Below are 14,674 nucleotides of genomic sequence, written 5' to 3'. Positions count from 1 at the left end.
GTTGATAGAGGCATATACACCCAATGAATTTCAGTGTCCGAACAAACACTTGAATTTCTAACACACAAAAGGCTATGTGTTTGACAGAAGAGATTCTGTAGATGCAGTAAATCTTCAGCAGCACACAAAATGCTGGAGGAACTGAACAGATCGAGGTTCATCTATGAAGGGAAATAAACAGTCAACGTTTTGGACTGAGACCATTCATCAGGATAGGTCTTGCTGAAGGGTCTCTGCCGACATGTCAGGAGTTTATTTCCCTTGATAGATGTGCCCTGATCTACTCAGTACCTACACTATTTTGTGTGCAAAGGCTATGTGTTGTCATTAAAAACACATTGCACTCACTCACATTATACTGTGAAGGACATCTACCATTCCTAATCAGTCTGGCCTATGTAACTAGACCAACCAGCGTAAGGGCTTCCAACAGCCTTTTCAGTTGTGTACTAATGAAGGATTGGCAATAAATATCAGCATTCTTAGCCAGGGAACATTCCACGGCCAAACTAAAAACACAACATACGCCACATAAGTAAACACCAGCTATTTAACTGCATAACCAGCACTCACTTCAACAAGGCCAAGCAGTACAAGTCTACAATCCATGAGCTCAAAAAAAATCAATAATAATAATCATAAGAGATTCTGCAGATGCTGGAAATCTTGAGCAACACACAGAATGTTGGACAAACTCAGCAAGTTAGGCAGCATTAATTATAATGCCCAATAATAAAGATTAATTCTTTGATCAGTTATACTCTAAATGTTGACAATTCCTTTCCCATTTACCTTAAGACATAGGAGCAGAATTAAGCCACTTGGCCCATCAAGTCTGCTCTGTCATTTCATTCTGGCTGATTTATTAACCCTTTTGACTCCATTCTCCTTCTGTCTCCCTGTAACCTTTGACACCCTGACTATCCAAAAACATATCAACCTCAGCTTTAAATATACTCAATGACCTGGCCTCCACAACCATCCTGGCAATGAATTCCAAAAATTCATCACCCACTGGCTAAAGAAATTCTTTCTCATCTCTGTTCTAAATGGGTGTGCCTCTATTCTGAGGCTATGCCCTGTGGTCCTAGACTCACCTTCTATACAAAATATCCTCAGCATCCACTCTGTCTCTAGGCTATTTAATATTTGACAGGTTTCAATAACAATCCCTCCTCTTTCTTCTAAAATCCAATGAGTACAGGCCCAGAGCCATCAAACACTCCTCAAATGTTAAGCCTTTCTTTCCTGGAATCATTCCTGTGAACCTCCTATGGACCCTTTCCAATGCCAGCACATCTTTTCTTAGATAAGACAAAAATGCTCACATTACTCCAAGTGAGGTCTAGCTAGTGATTATAAAGCCTCAGCATCACATTCTAGTCCTCTCAAAATGAATGCTAACAATGCATTTCCCTTCCTTACCACCAACTCAACCTCCAAGTTAACCTTTAGGGAATCCTGCAAAGGACTCCCAAATCCCCTTACATCTCAGATTTTTAAATTTTCTCCCTGCTTAGAAAATAGACTATGCAGAAGCAAAATGTACCAAAATGTACAGCCATACACTTCCCTACATCACAATCCTTTGACTACTTCTTTGCCCGTTCTCCAAATCTGTCAGTCTTTCTGCAGACTCCCTGCTTCCTCAACTCTATCTGCCTCTCCACCTACCTTTGTATCAACTGCAAACTTGGCCACAAAGCTATCAATTCCTGCATTCAAACTGTTGGCATATAACATGAAAAGAAGTGGTCCCAATACTGATCCCTGCACAACACCAGTATACACTGTCATGACCCCAGCCCCCTCCTTTGTGAGAATCGCAAGAGAGAGAGAGAGAGCCTTACGGTTTGGAATGTGGGCTGGCCGCTCAGCCAGACAAAAGCCTTGGACATAGCCACTGTCTTGGAAGACACCTTTGTGGAATAAGGAACTGGACTACGTGCAAACCCTCAGGGCAATGTGAGATGGGTGATGGGGGAAAGATTGCCTCACCCCCACCCTGATTGATATCTACAACCCTGCCAGTCCAGATAAAAGGTGGGCTGCCGAGGCAGGGCCTCAGACGCACCAAGGAGACACACGAAGAAGACACGATAGCGCTTCCCGTTGGAGCGGGAAGCCATTCTGAAGGAAGCCACGTGCGTTAGATTCCGGATCGGGAGTCTGTGGCTGAAACCAAAAGGAAAAACCGTTTTAACTAACAACAGGGATTTGCTTCGCAAAGACAACGGGCAAGTGTTCCTTCTCTCTCTCTCCAACACGTGAAATGCCAGCGGTTCCCGAAACGGGGAAGCCGGCAGACTTTGAGTGACTCTTATATTCCATTGGACTCAGTATCCCCTAGACAACGATAGAGCTTATTTTTGATTGATTATTGCTATACCTGTGCTTTAGATTGAGTTTTGACAATGTATATGATCTGAATGTTTTGTATTAACCATACGATTGTGCCCCTTTAAAAATAAAACGTTTGAAAATAGTATCATCAGGCTTTAGCGGACCTCTCTATCTTTGCTGGTAAGTCACCCGGTTACTGGGAACGTAACAACACCAACAGCCAACCAGATTTTCTCCACTCTTTGCCTCCTGCCAGTCAACCAATCTTCTATCCGTGCTAGAATCTTTTCTGTAATACCATGGGCTCTAATCTTATTAAGCAGCCTCAAGTGCAACACCTTGTCAAAGGCCTTCTGAAAATTCAAGTGAACAACATCCGTTAACTCTCCTTTGTCTATCCTGGTTTCTGTTGATTTTTAAAAGCTTCCCAATCCTAATTTCCCACTAAACTTTTGCTATGTTATATACCCTTTTTTGCTTTTATGCTGTCTTTGACTTCCTTTGTCACCCACAGTTGTCTCATCCTCCCTTTAGAATATTACTTCATCTTTGAGATGTACCTCTCCTGTGCCTTTCGAATTGCCACCAAAAACTCCAGCCACTGCTGTTCTACCATCATCCCTGCTAGTGTTTCCTTCCAGTCAACTTTGGCTAGCTCCTCTCTCATGCCTCTGTAATTCCCTTTACTCCACTGTAATACTGATACAGCTGATTATCTTCTCCCTTTCAAACTGAAGGGTGCATTCAATCATATTATGATCACTGCCTCCCAATGATTCCTTTATCATAAACTCCATAATCAAATCTGGTTCATTACATAAAACGCAATCCAGAATTGCCTTTCCCCTACAGAGCTCAACCTCAGGCTGCTCTAAAAACCAATGTCATATGCATTCTATATATTTCCTCTCTTGGGATCCAACACCAACCTAACTTTCCCCAATCTTTTTGCATTTTATATTCCCCCATGACTATCATTACATTACCCTTATTACATGCCTTTTCTATTTCCTGTTGAAATTTACACCCCACATTCCGGCTACTGTCCAAGGACGTGTATATAACTCACATCGGTGTCTTTTTACCTTTGCAGTTTCTTAACTCTACCTACAAGGATTCTATTTCTTCCGATCCTAATGTCACCTCTTTCAAAGGATCTGATTTCATTTTACCAACAGAGCCACTCCACCCACTCTGCCTACCTGCTTGTACTGCCGATACAAAGTCCCAACCACTATGTCTTTCAGCTACGACTCAGTGAAGCCCACAATATTCACCAATCTCTAACTGTGCTACTTTATTCCACATACTGCATGCAATCAAATATAATACCATTGGCCCTGTATTCATCACTATTTTCAATTTTGCCCCATGTCACACTTAAACTCATCTGAAAGGCTGCTCGACCCAGAGTTGCCTTTTGCTCCAGATTCTAGCACCTGTAAACCGTTTTCTCGTCATGATTAATTTTTACTGTTCTCAATTATCCAAAATGAAAAAGTTGTAACTCTGCACCCCCCCACCCCCCATTTCAACACCATGGTTCAAATAATTTACATTTGTTTTTGTTTATATTCATTTCTGGATCAGCGTCAGGTTTAATATCACTGGCATATGTCATGAAATTAAATAAGTTGTGCAAAAAGAGAGCAAGAAAAAATAGTGAGTTAGTGTACATGATTTCATTGTCCATTCAGAAACCTGACGGCAGAGGGGAAGCAGCTGTTCCTAAAACACTGAGTGTGTGTCTTCAAGCTCCTGTACTTCCTTTTTGATGGTCACAATGAGAAGAGGGCATCTCCTGGGTGATGGGTGATTTGTGGAGATCTGGGCAACGCTGGCAGTGCCAGTGTTTAGTACTCATCCCAAATAATCCCCATGAAGATGGTATGGAGTTGTTTTCTTAAACTACTGCTGTACTTGGGATGAAGTTATTCCCAGATTGCTGTTGGGTGGCAAGCTTCAAGAATCTGATGTGGTGGTGAAGGAACAATGATATATTCCCAGGATTTGTTATAATACTTACCTAAACCTTCTGCAACATCTGCTAAATTTAATTATGTATACTTATTCACCTACTTTACAGTGATAAGTGCACTATCGTATAGGAACAAAATTTAACATTTTTATGATTATTTCCTGAAGGGAAAGAAGTCATACAGGGCCATATATCAATTGGAATAAAAAAGGTGTGAAATAGCTCCATAAAATGTGTTTCACAAGAGTATGCTTCCGTATCATGCTGTTTCAATAGCTCTGCACTCTTAAAGAACCTTATCAATTCAGATCATTTTGAACCACAAATCACAATGGCTAAACAATTCAAACACTGATCTTTGGGAGAAATAAGAGTCAATGTTTTGATGATAACATGTTGTCACAAGAGACAATAAATCAAGACCTTGTCTTCTAGAAGTCCATGACTCATGATGTTGTTCATTTCCTTGCAGAGTCGCTCCAATCCTCCATATTTGGACCAAACATTTGGATTGTTGGTTGACAGCAGCCCCTCCACAGTAGTCTTCAAGGCACCCAAAAGCTTCCAGTGTTCTTGCCTAAGACAAGTTTAAGAACAACACTGAGAACCACAATGATATAACCCGAGCAAAGAACAGTGCTTTATTCGTCAAAAATGTTACTTGAACATATTGCAGGTTATGCACATAAGCATAACATTTATGATAAAAAATCTATATTTGTGGCTTTGAATTTGTTACAGAGGAATTTCAAAGTTCAAAGTACATTATCAAAGTATGTATACTATATACAACCTTGAGATTCATCTCCTTACAGGCAGCCACAAAACAAAGAAATCCAAGAGAATCTATTTAAAAAACTGTCAAAAACAAAAAAAAACAATCAAGCAAACAATAAAAGTAAGTAAATAGCATTCAGAACTGAAGCTCATGGAAATAAGTCCACAGCCATGAAGCCAGTCACAACCAATTCAGGAGCCCGTTAGCTGCAGGCGGCACCTCAGTTCAGAGCAGAGAGGAGTAAACCTCGCCAAGCTGAATACCAGCCCCTCCCTCACCTCTGGTCCCAATACCCTGAGATTTTCAATTTTGCCAGGTGCTTAAATCAGCCAAACAGCAGGTCGCTCGTCACTCTCAGACCCAAGCCCTGCCACTTCAATAAACCCTCAAGCCTGGGAACCACCGCTTCAATTCAGCCAGTATCTGACTTTCCCAATCTGGCTGAGTACTTAAAATCGGTCAACGTTAGCTTGTGCCTCACTCATGGGCCCAGGCTTCGCCACCTCAACTCTGCCTCGCTTCAGTTCTTCTGCTCCAAATCTACTCCAGCAACCAAACATTGGCTTGTTCCCCACTTTCAGGCCCAGGCCCCACCGCCTTGATTCATACCCAGGCACACCGGTCTTGCACTATCTAGACTTCAGCTCACACCCTAAAAATGCCAGGTCCTACAGGTAGCTCAAAAGCTCAACTCCAAAAGGGGAGTTACAGGCTATTGACTGCAGTGACCATTTTTGATAAAAAGTGTGAACAACAAAATAATTAGTAGGTCTGTTTGCTGCCAGTAAGTCATCGCTGTGCTTCACCAGCGCCATCTTAAACTAGAACAAGGAATGACCAAAAGACTGTTTAAAATACTGTAAAATTATTGCTTAACATATCATAATTAGCATACCATTAAGCCCAGTTTAAATAAGAATGCAGCGAACCATAAAAAACAAATGTATCACAAAGCACACCCTCGGATTTTACTTCCTGAAACCAAAAATAATGATTAATCCAATGCAAGGTAAACATGAAATTAAAAATGAAGAGATGGTGGACTAGATCTTAGGGGAAAAGAGTGGAGTAGACATTTCGGGCCAGGGCCCTTTGGCAGAACTGGAGAAATAAAGATGAGGAGTAGATTAAAAGGTGGGGCGGGGAGAGAGAAACACGACTGGGGGGGGAGGTGAAGTAAAGAGCTGGAAAGTTTTTTGGTGAAAGTGATACAGAGCTGGCAAAGGGGAAGTCCAATGGGAGAGAACAGAAGGCCATGGAAGTAAGAAAAGGGGGAGAAACACTAGAGGGAGGCGAGGGCAAGCAAGGAGATAAGGGAGAGAGGGAAAAGAGGATGGGGAATGGTGGGTGTGTGTGAGGGGAGCCATTACTGGGAGTTCAAGAAACCAATGCTCATGCCATCAGGTTGAAGGCTACCATGACTGACTATAAGGTGTTCCTCCTCCAACCCAAGTGTGGCCACATCACAACAGTAGAGGAGGCCGGGGATTGACATATCGGAATGGGAATGGGAAGTGGAATTAAAATGGGTGGCCACTGGGAAATCCCACTTCTTCTGAGTAGGTACTCAGTGAAACAGTCTTATAATCTATGTCAGGTCTCACTGTTATAAAGGGGGCCACACAAGGAGCATCAGACAAAGTATATGACCCTATAAGACTCACAGGTGAAGAATCGCCTTCCTGGAAGGACTGTTAGGCACGTTGAATGGTAGTGAAGGAGGTGGAGTAGGGGCAGCTATAGCAATTGTTCCACTTTCAAGGGTTAAGTGCCAGGAGGGAGATCAGTGAGAAGGGATGAAAGGACCAAGGGGTCACGTAGGGAGCGATTCCTGCAGAAAGCAAAAAGTGGGGGGAGGGAAAGATGTGCTTGGTGGTGGTGGGATCCGGTTGGAAATGGCAGAAGTTTTAGAGAATTATGTGCTGGACAGGGAGGTTGCTGGGGTGGTAGTTGAGGACAAGTGGAATCCTATCCCTGCTAGGGTGGTGGGAGGATAGGTTAAGAGCAAATGTGAGTGAAATTGAAGAGATGCAGCTGAGGACAGTATTGATGGTGGAGGAAGGGAAGCCCCGTTCTTTGAAAAAGGAGGACATCTCCTTCATTCTAGAATGAAGAGCTTCATCCCGATAGCAGATGCAGCGGAGATGGAGGAATTGAGAAAAGGGGATGGCATTTTTACAGGTAACAGGGTGGGAAAGAGGTATTGTCCAGGTAGTTATGAGACTCCATTGGTTTGTAATAGACATCAGTAGATAAGCTGTCTCCAGAGATAGAGACAGAAAGATCAACAAAGGGGAGAAAGGTGTCGGAAATGGGCCAGGTAAATTTGAGAGTGCAAGTTGAAGGCAAAGTTGATGAAAGTCGACAAGCTTAGCATGGGTGCAGGAAGCAGCACCAATGCAGTCAATGCGGTGTAGAAAAAGTGGGGGACGGACACCTGTGTATGCTTGGAAGGTAGACTGTTCCACATAGCCGACAAAAAGGCAGGCATAGCTGGACCCATGCAATTCCCTATAGCTACACCTTTTGTTTGAATGAAGTGGGAAAAGCCAAGGGAGAAATTATTTAAGTGTGAGGACAAGTTCCGCTAGATGGAGGAGAGTGGTGGTGGAGGGGAACTGGTTGGGTCTGGTGTCCAGAAAGCAATTTTCAGTTGCTTTATTCTAACTTACATCAATGGTGCTAAGTTCTGATCTGCCAAGCATGGAAAAATATTTTCAGTAATTATCCTACTAGAACCTTACAGACCTTGAAAGAAAATACAATCATACCAGCTTCACTTTTCTTGCGAAAACAAAAGTTCCAGCCTGGTCATGGGTTTTGGAAGCAGAATGGTTAAGTAGTCATAGTGAAAATTCTGGACCACTGATTCAGAGATGAGTTTGAATGTTACCCAGATATTCTGCTTTTTAGATATGAACTTGAACTATAGACTTTTTTCAGACTTGTAGCTTTTTATATTGGGTTTCTTGCCTGACCTTTCTAATTTTTTTTTTATGATGATCATGCTGCCTTTCTTTTCGTTCTGGGTTTCATGGCTACCTACAGAAGAAGAATTTCAAAGTTGTATACTTTGATAATAAATGAACCTTTGAACACCACAATTATAGTTGGAGAATTAAGAACCAGGGTTTCTAAGTAAACATGTTTTTATATATTTAAAAAAACATTAATGGAAACCATGAAACTACCACTTTGTCATAGAAAAACACCTTGTCACTATTATTCTTCCGTGAAGAAAACCCACCATACTAATGCCACAAGCAAACTAGGAAATTCACTCTGTGACCTATTTGTGCTGCCAGAGTCTCCACTGTTTCATTATTAGTTCAGGGATAATTGAGTTGGACAATAATTGACGCATTCTATAAAAACTGAAATAACTTTGTGGATAAGTACACTCTTCCATATTGATAGCAACTTTAATATTGTCTTTTATCTGCAAGAATAATTAGAGCATTTTTCACGTGATTGGTGTTTATTGATACTACGAAATAGCAACTAGTCACCTAAAAAATTGAATCCGCATAAATAACAACAGAATTCTGTTTCAACAATGCTGAAAATTACAAAACAGATGCAGTCATAGAGTTAAAGAGCATAGAAAAGCCCTTCAGCCCAAGTCATTCATGCCAGCCAAGGGGCCTTCCTGAGTTTATCCCATTTCGCTGTGTTTGGCACATATTTCTCTACACCTTTCCTACCCATGGATGCATCTAAATACCTTTTAAATGTTGTAATTGCATCTTGCTCTGCCACTTCTGACAGCTTATGCCATATGCCCAATACCATCCACATGTAAAACTTCCCCAGTAGGTTTCTGTTTTCCCAATCTTTCCCCTCCAACCTTAAACCTGTGCCTTCTAGCTTTAGATTCCCTTACCTACAGAAAAAGACTGTGACCATCCACATTATGTCTACCTCTCATGACTTTATAAACCTTCAAAAGGTCATCCCCCAGTTCCCTTCGCTCCGGGAAAAACCATCCCAGCCAATGTTCCCCCTAATTTGTAATGACCAGTGGATGCAAAAAATCTTCTGCTGTGCAATTTTTTGCCAGTGACAACAACATGTGCACACTGAATAATTTCTTCAAAAAAAAAACAGTATAAATAAACCAGTTCTAAAATCTGAAGACAAATCATTGCAAGCTCTGTGACATCAACACCTTCTGCATCAAAAACCAGAAAAGGAAATGTGATTGTGTACAATCATGAAATATACTTAACATGCCAATGTGGTAGAGGGTGACCACCTTTTGTGCGCACTAGGAGCAAAAGACGTTTGTGTGTGCACACCTTAGAGGGAACATTAATCCCAGCCTATCCATCTCGCCTTATAACAGAGGCCCTCATGTCCCAGCAATATCCTTGACAACTTTATTCAGCACTTTCTCTAGTTTAAAAACATCCTTCCTGTATCTGGGTGAGAACCGCACACAATACTCTATGTGTGATTTCACCAATACCTTCTGCAGTTGTAACATAAGCAATGCTTAACCAACAAATTAAAACAACACAAAAGTTCAAGTCAAATAGTAATAAGAAGGCAGAACAATTGGCATAAAATTAACCCACCAATGGAAACTTCCATTAGCAAAGCTTTTGCAAGAACTTGAGTAAGATAAAAAAAAACATTCAACTGCTCAAATATTCATTATAATCAGCACATAGAACAAAATCAAGTTTTTTTTGCAGGCTGTGCAACTCCTATATAAAAGAAACTTGGAAAATCTCATTATAATTGCTAAAGCCCTGAAGTGCAAAAATTGGTACTAAACTGGTTCCTCTTAATTTCAAATAGGTTTAATTGCACAAAAAACTAATTTTATTTGCATTAATTTTATTATATTTCCACTTTTTTCCTAGTTAAATCAACTTTGAGGTAACAGGAACATGCTACAATCCTTGATGTTTTAAGTGAGCAAAGTGGCAATAAATTATGTAAGCTGAATCTCCAAGGATTAAATGCAGCACAGAAAGAGCAGTGTTAAAACTTCCAGCATTCCATTCTCCAGCATAATCACATTCTTCCTATGTTCTTTTGGTCATCATTTAAAATACAAAATAGAATTGTTTCAAAATATTATGATCAATGACATCATAAATGTTGGCTACTTGTGGAAACTACCCACTTTGCTTGTGACATCAGCAAACATTTAATCGCCTGAGGATGGATATTTAGCTCTTAAAAGCAATGCCTGTGAGACACTTATTGCTCAAAAATGCACTTACTACTGGAGCATTTTTTAAAATTTGTGCTGTATGGCATTCATTGCCTTTAAAAGTGATGGAGACAAAGCCGATCAACAGATTCAAAATGAAATTGGTGGGTGAGCGCAAACAAATTGAACTATTTGGGCTGCAGGAATAAAAGGAATGGGAATGACTGAATTCCTCCACGTGAACTTGACGGCTTCCCGTGCTGTAGTTACGCTACGATGCGGTCTGCAGTTAGAGACTTTACATGCTCGCTTGTGCATCTTCTGCACCCATAATTGCTGAAATCCTAAGTGTAAAAGCATCTGGGAATCAATATGATCTAAATAACTGGATACACGGTCGCATCCTGCAGCCAAAGGCTCCGAATACATAGAGTTATAGAAAATTATAATTGTCGATTTAGGACAGTTGACCCTAGCGATTCTGCAGCCTCAGAAGAAAATCGGATTTTACTTCGCAGCTGTCACTGAAAACTACCTCTTTCCACTTGGTATCATCCTCCTCCTAAATAAAACATAGTAACAGCAATGTCTGCTATGATGCACCTAACCCACAAATGAACTGAACGACATAACCGTTCTTATACGGCGATTTAGGAAGGAATCTCCCAGGCACAATAAACTACAATTCAGGCCATGCAGTCAGTTGATCAGAACGCAATGACAGGACACACGGTTTGACTGATCAGACAGGGCCAGTACCTGCATTCCTCCGCCTCCGGGCTCTCCGCGTCCTGGAACCAGGTACCCTCGCTCCATGTCGACAACATGCCCTTCGCGGCCTCAACGCTCCCAGGACGTTGATGGCAGGTTCCTGCAAAAATATCTGCCCCACCACCTTATTCGGAGCTCAAACACACAAGTAGCACAAGGCCGAACCGTTCGGCCCTGCCCACACGCAGCCGGCGGACGACCGCAGCCCAACTCCCGGCCTCCCCTACGGCTCGGCTCGGCTCGGCTCGCTCCCGCCCGCATGACGTGACACGTCACTCTGCCCCGAGCCGGCCCACGCCACGCGCCGAAACCGGGAAGTCGGTGCGCAGTGCAGGTGCTCAGCCGGACGGATTCAGCATGGCCCGCTGTCATTTCCGATACTGTAAATCCGGATCCGATCCTGCACAAAAAATATATAAGACAGCTTATATACATTGATTGTATGTCCATAAAGTGACTCTACGCACAGAAGTGTGTACATAAGGAAATGATAAAGTTGTAGTGGGGCGGTGAGTGGAGGTGTTGATCATAGAAACCCTACAGCGCAATACAGGCCCTTCGGCCCACAAAGCTGTGCCGAACATGTCTCTACCTTAGAAAACACAAAGTATACTGCCGATGCTGTGTTGACCCCTACCTTAGAACTACCTAGGCTCTACCTCTATTTTTATAATCTCCATGTAGCCATCCAGGAGTCTCTTAAAAGAACCTTACTGCTTTGTGAAAGCAACTGTTTTGAGCCTGGTTGTCCTGGCGTGGACTCTGCCAGCCTTCTCCCTGATGGGGCTGGGGCAAACAATCTATAAGCAGGGTGGGTGGGATCCTCCTTAAAATTGCTGGGCCTCTGTCCGGCACCTTTCGATTTCTGTTGGGTGCCTCGATAGCATAGCGGTTAGTGTGATGCTGTCATACCTCGGGGTTTAGTGTTCAATTCAGGAGTCATCTGTAAGGAGTCGATACATCCTCCCGGTGGGTTTTCCCCGCTTCTTCTGGTTTCTTCCCACGGTCCAAAGGGTAGGTTAATTGGTCATTGTAAACTGCACAGTGATTAGGCTCGGGTTAGATTGTTGAGTGTGGAAGGCAGTGCAGCTTGAAGGACCTACTCCACACTATTTCTAAATAAATATCTTTGATGGCGGGTAGGCTGGTGCAGAAGGTGACTACCCGTTATTAAGCCTTCCTTTCCACTGCAGTGTAGTTTCAGGACCAGGCAGTAATGCAGCACGTTAGGATGTTTTCTACTGCCCATCTGTAGAAGGACATGAGCATAGATATGCATAATCCAACTCTCTTCAACCTCCTCAGAAAGTAAAGGTGTGGGTGAGTTTTTCCTGATTATGATGTGTTCTGGGACCATGAGAGGATGTGTGAGATGTGCACTACAAGGAGTTTGAAACTGCTCACAGTTTCCATGGCTGTGCTGGCAATGTAAAGTGGGGTGTGAGTGGAGCAAGTTCTCCTGAAGTCAATAACCATCTCCTTTGTCTTGCTGACACTGGCATCAGGCCTCGAGCTCTTCCCCCTCCTCTCTGTAAGCTATCTCATTGTCAGTGATGAGCCCCGCCACTGTCATGTCATCTATGAACTTGACACTTCGTTGTTTGGCCATTCAGTCATGCCTGCGCACAACGTACAGCAATGGACTCAGTACACAGACCTGGGGAACCCACATTGAGGATGGTGGGGAGGGAGGAGCAGTTGTCCATCCTAACTATTTGAGGTCTGTTAGTTCAGAGGTCCAACACCCAGTTGTACACTGGTGTATTTACGAGGGGTGATTGATAAGTTTGTGGCCTAAGGTAGAAGGAGTCAATTTTAGAAAACCTAGTACATTCATTTTTCAACATAGTCCCCTCCTACACGTACACACTCAGTCCAGCAGTCGGGGACCATACCGATCTTGGACCTCCAGAAAGTGTCCACATATGGGTGATTGATAAGTCTGTGGCCTAAGGTAGGAGATGAGTTATTAACTTCAAACTTTCTGCATTATCACTCAAAGAGTTGAACTGCATGTGCTTGTAACAAGAGCGTCTTGGACCTCCAGGTGGTCCACAGCAGGGGTGATTGATGTTTGTGGCCTAAGGTAGAAGGATATGAGCTGTACAACTCTCGTTACATGCATGTGCAGTTCAACTCTGTGAAAATGCAGAAAGTTTGAAGTTAATAACTCATCTCCTTCTACCTTAGGCCACAAACTTATCAATCACCCCATGCTGTGGACCACTTCTGGAGGTCCAAGACGCCAACTTCTACAAAGAAGGGATCCATATGCACCATGACCACTGGACTAAGTGTGTAAATGTAGGAAAAATAAATGTGTAAAATTGACCCCTTCTACCTTGGGCCACGAACTTATCAATCACCCCTCATCGATCAAATAGTAGGAATTAGTTCACCAAGGGCTGTGGGTTAAATGCTGAACTGAAATCCAGAAACAGTATTCAGACATAATGTAAGTGTTCTTGTTTTCTAGGTGCATCCGGGCCAAGAGCATGCACCAACAAGAGGGAAGGCCTGTCTAGATTTGACATTCTGTAACAATCAGGATAGAATTTTGAGTAGGGAAGTTGTGTGCCTTTAGAATTAGTTGATCATAACATTGTTAGTCTCAAAGTTTCTTGGGAGAGTATATTAGTAAAAACAAAGCCATTAAATTGAATTTCAGAAAAGCAAAATTTGTGCAGATGTGGCAAAGACTTGAGAAGATAAACTGGAAGGAACTGCTCAACGCTGACTCAGTTCAGAAACAATGGGGTCGTCTTAAAGAGGTAATACACACAGTGAAGGAAATTTAATTGACTTTATTACTTACGTCCTTCATATACACAAGGGTTAAAAATCTTTGTTACATCACCGTCTAAATGTGCAATGTGCAATTTATAATAATTTATAATAAATAGTATGTACAACCGGATAGTCAATATATCATAGAAATACAATTGTATCAGCATGAGTTAAGCAGCCTGATGGCCTGGTGGAAGGAGCTGTCCTGGAGCCTGCTGGTCCTGGCTTTTATGCTGTGGTACCATTTCCCGGATGGCAGCAGCTGGAACAGTTTGTAGTCAGAGTGACTCAGGTCCCCAATGATCCTTCAGGCCCTTGTTACACACCTGTCTTTGTAAATGTCCTGAATAGTGGGAAATTCACATCTACAAATACGCTGGGTTGTCCGCACCACTCTCTGCAGAGTCCTGTGATTGAGGGAAGTAGAGTTCCCATACCATGCAGTGATGTAGCCAGTCAGGATGCTCTCAACTGTGCTCCCATAGAAAGTTCTCAGGATTTGGGGGCCCACACCAAACTTCTTCAACCATCCGAGGTGAAAGAGGCGCTGTTGTGCCTTTTTCACCACACAACTGGTACCATAGAACCATAGAACATTACAGCACAGAAACAGGCCTTTTGGCCTTTCTTGGCTGTGCCAAACCATTTTTCTGCCTAGTCCCACTGACTTGAACCTGGCCCATATCTCTCCAAACCCCTCTCATCTATATACCTGTCCAAGTTTTTCTTAAATGTCAAAAGTGAGCCCGCATTCACCACTTCATCTGGCAGCTCATTCCACACTCCCACCACCTCTGTGTGAAGAAGCCCCCCCCCCCAATGTTCCTTTTAAACTTTTCCCCCTTCACCCTTA

The 14,674-nt window shown here is 42.6% G+C and overlaps 1 protein-coding gene across 6 annotated transcripts in view; it reads right to left on the bottom strand.

Moving 5' to 3' along the window:
- rubcn (rubicon autophagy regulator) overlaps window positions 1-11,266 on the bottom strand; it is a 60,936-nt gene extending 49,670 nt beyond the window's left edge. For all 6 annotated transcript variants that reach the window (XM_073041296.1, XM_073041297.1, XM_073041299.1 and 3 more), the window contains exons 1-2: window positions 11,023-11,266; window positions 4,745-4,898 (exon numbers count right to left, since the gene is read on the bottom strand). In XM_073041296.1, the coding sequence (XP_072897397.1) occupies window positions 4,745-4,898; window positions 11,023-11,090 (222 nt within the window). In that variant the 5' untranslated portion in view covers window positions 11,091-11,266. The remainder of the gene's footprint in view (window positions 1-4,744; window positions 4,899-11,022) is intronic.
- Window positions 11,267-14,674: the final 3,408 nt, after the last annotated feature.

This window comes from Hemitrygon akajei, chromosome 3 (genome assembly GCF_048418815.1).
Source record: "Hemitrygon akajei chromosome 3, sHemAka1.3, whole genome shotgun sequence".
In the NCBI taxonomy this organism is placed as follows: Eukaryota; Metazoa; Chordata; class Chondrichthyes; order Myliobatiformes; family Dasyatidae; genus Hemitrygon; species Hemitrygon akajei.
Note: the sequence above shows the minus strand (reverse complement) of the source record. Positions and strands in the feature narration are given on the sequence as shown.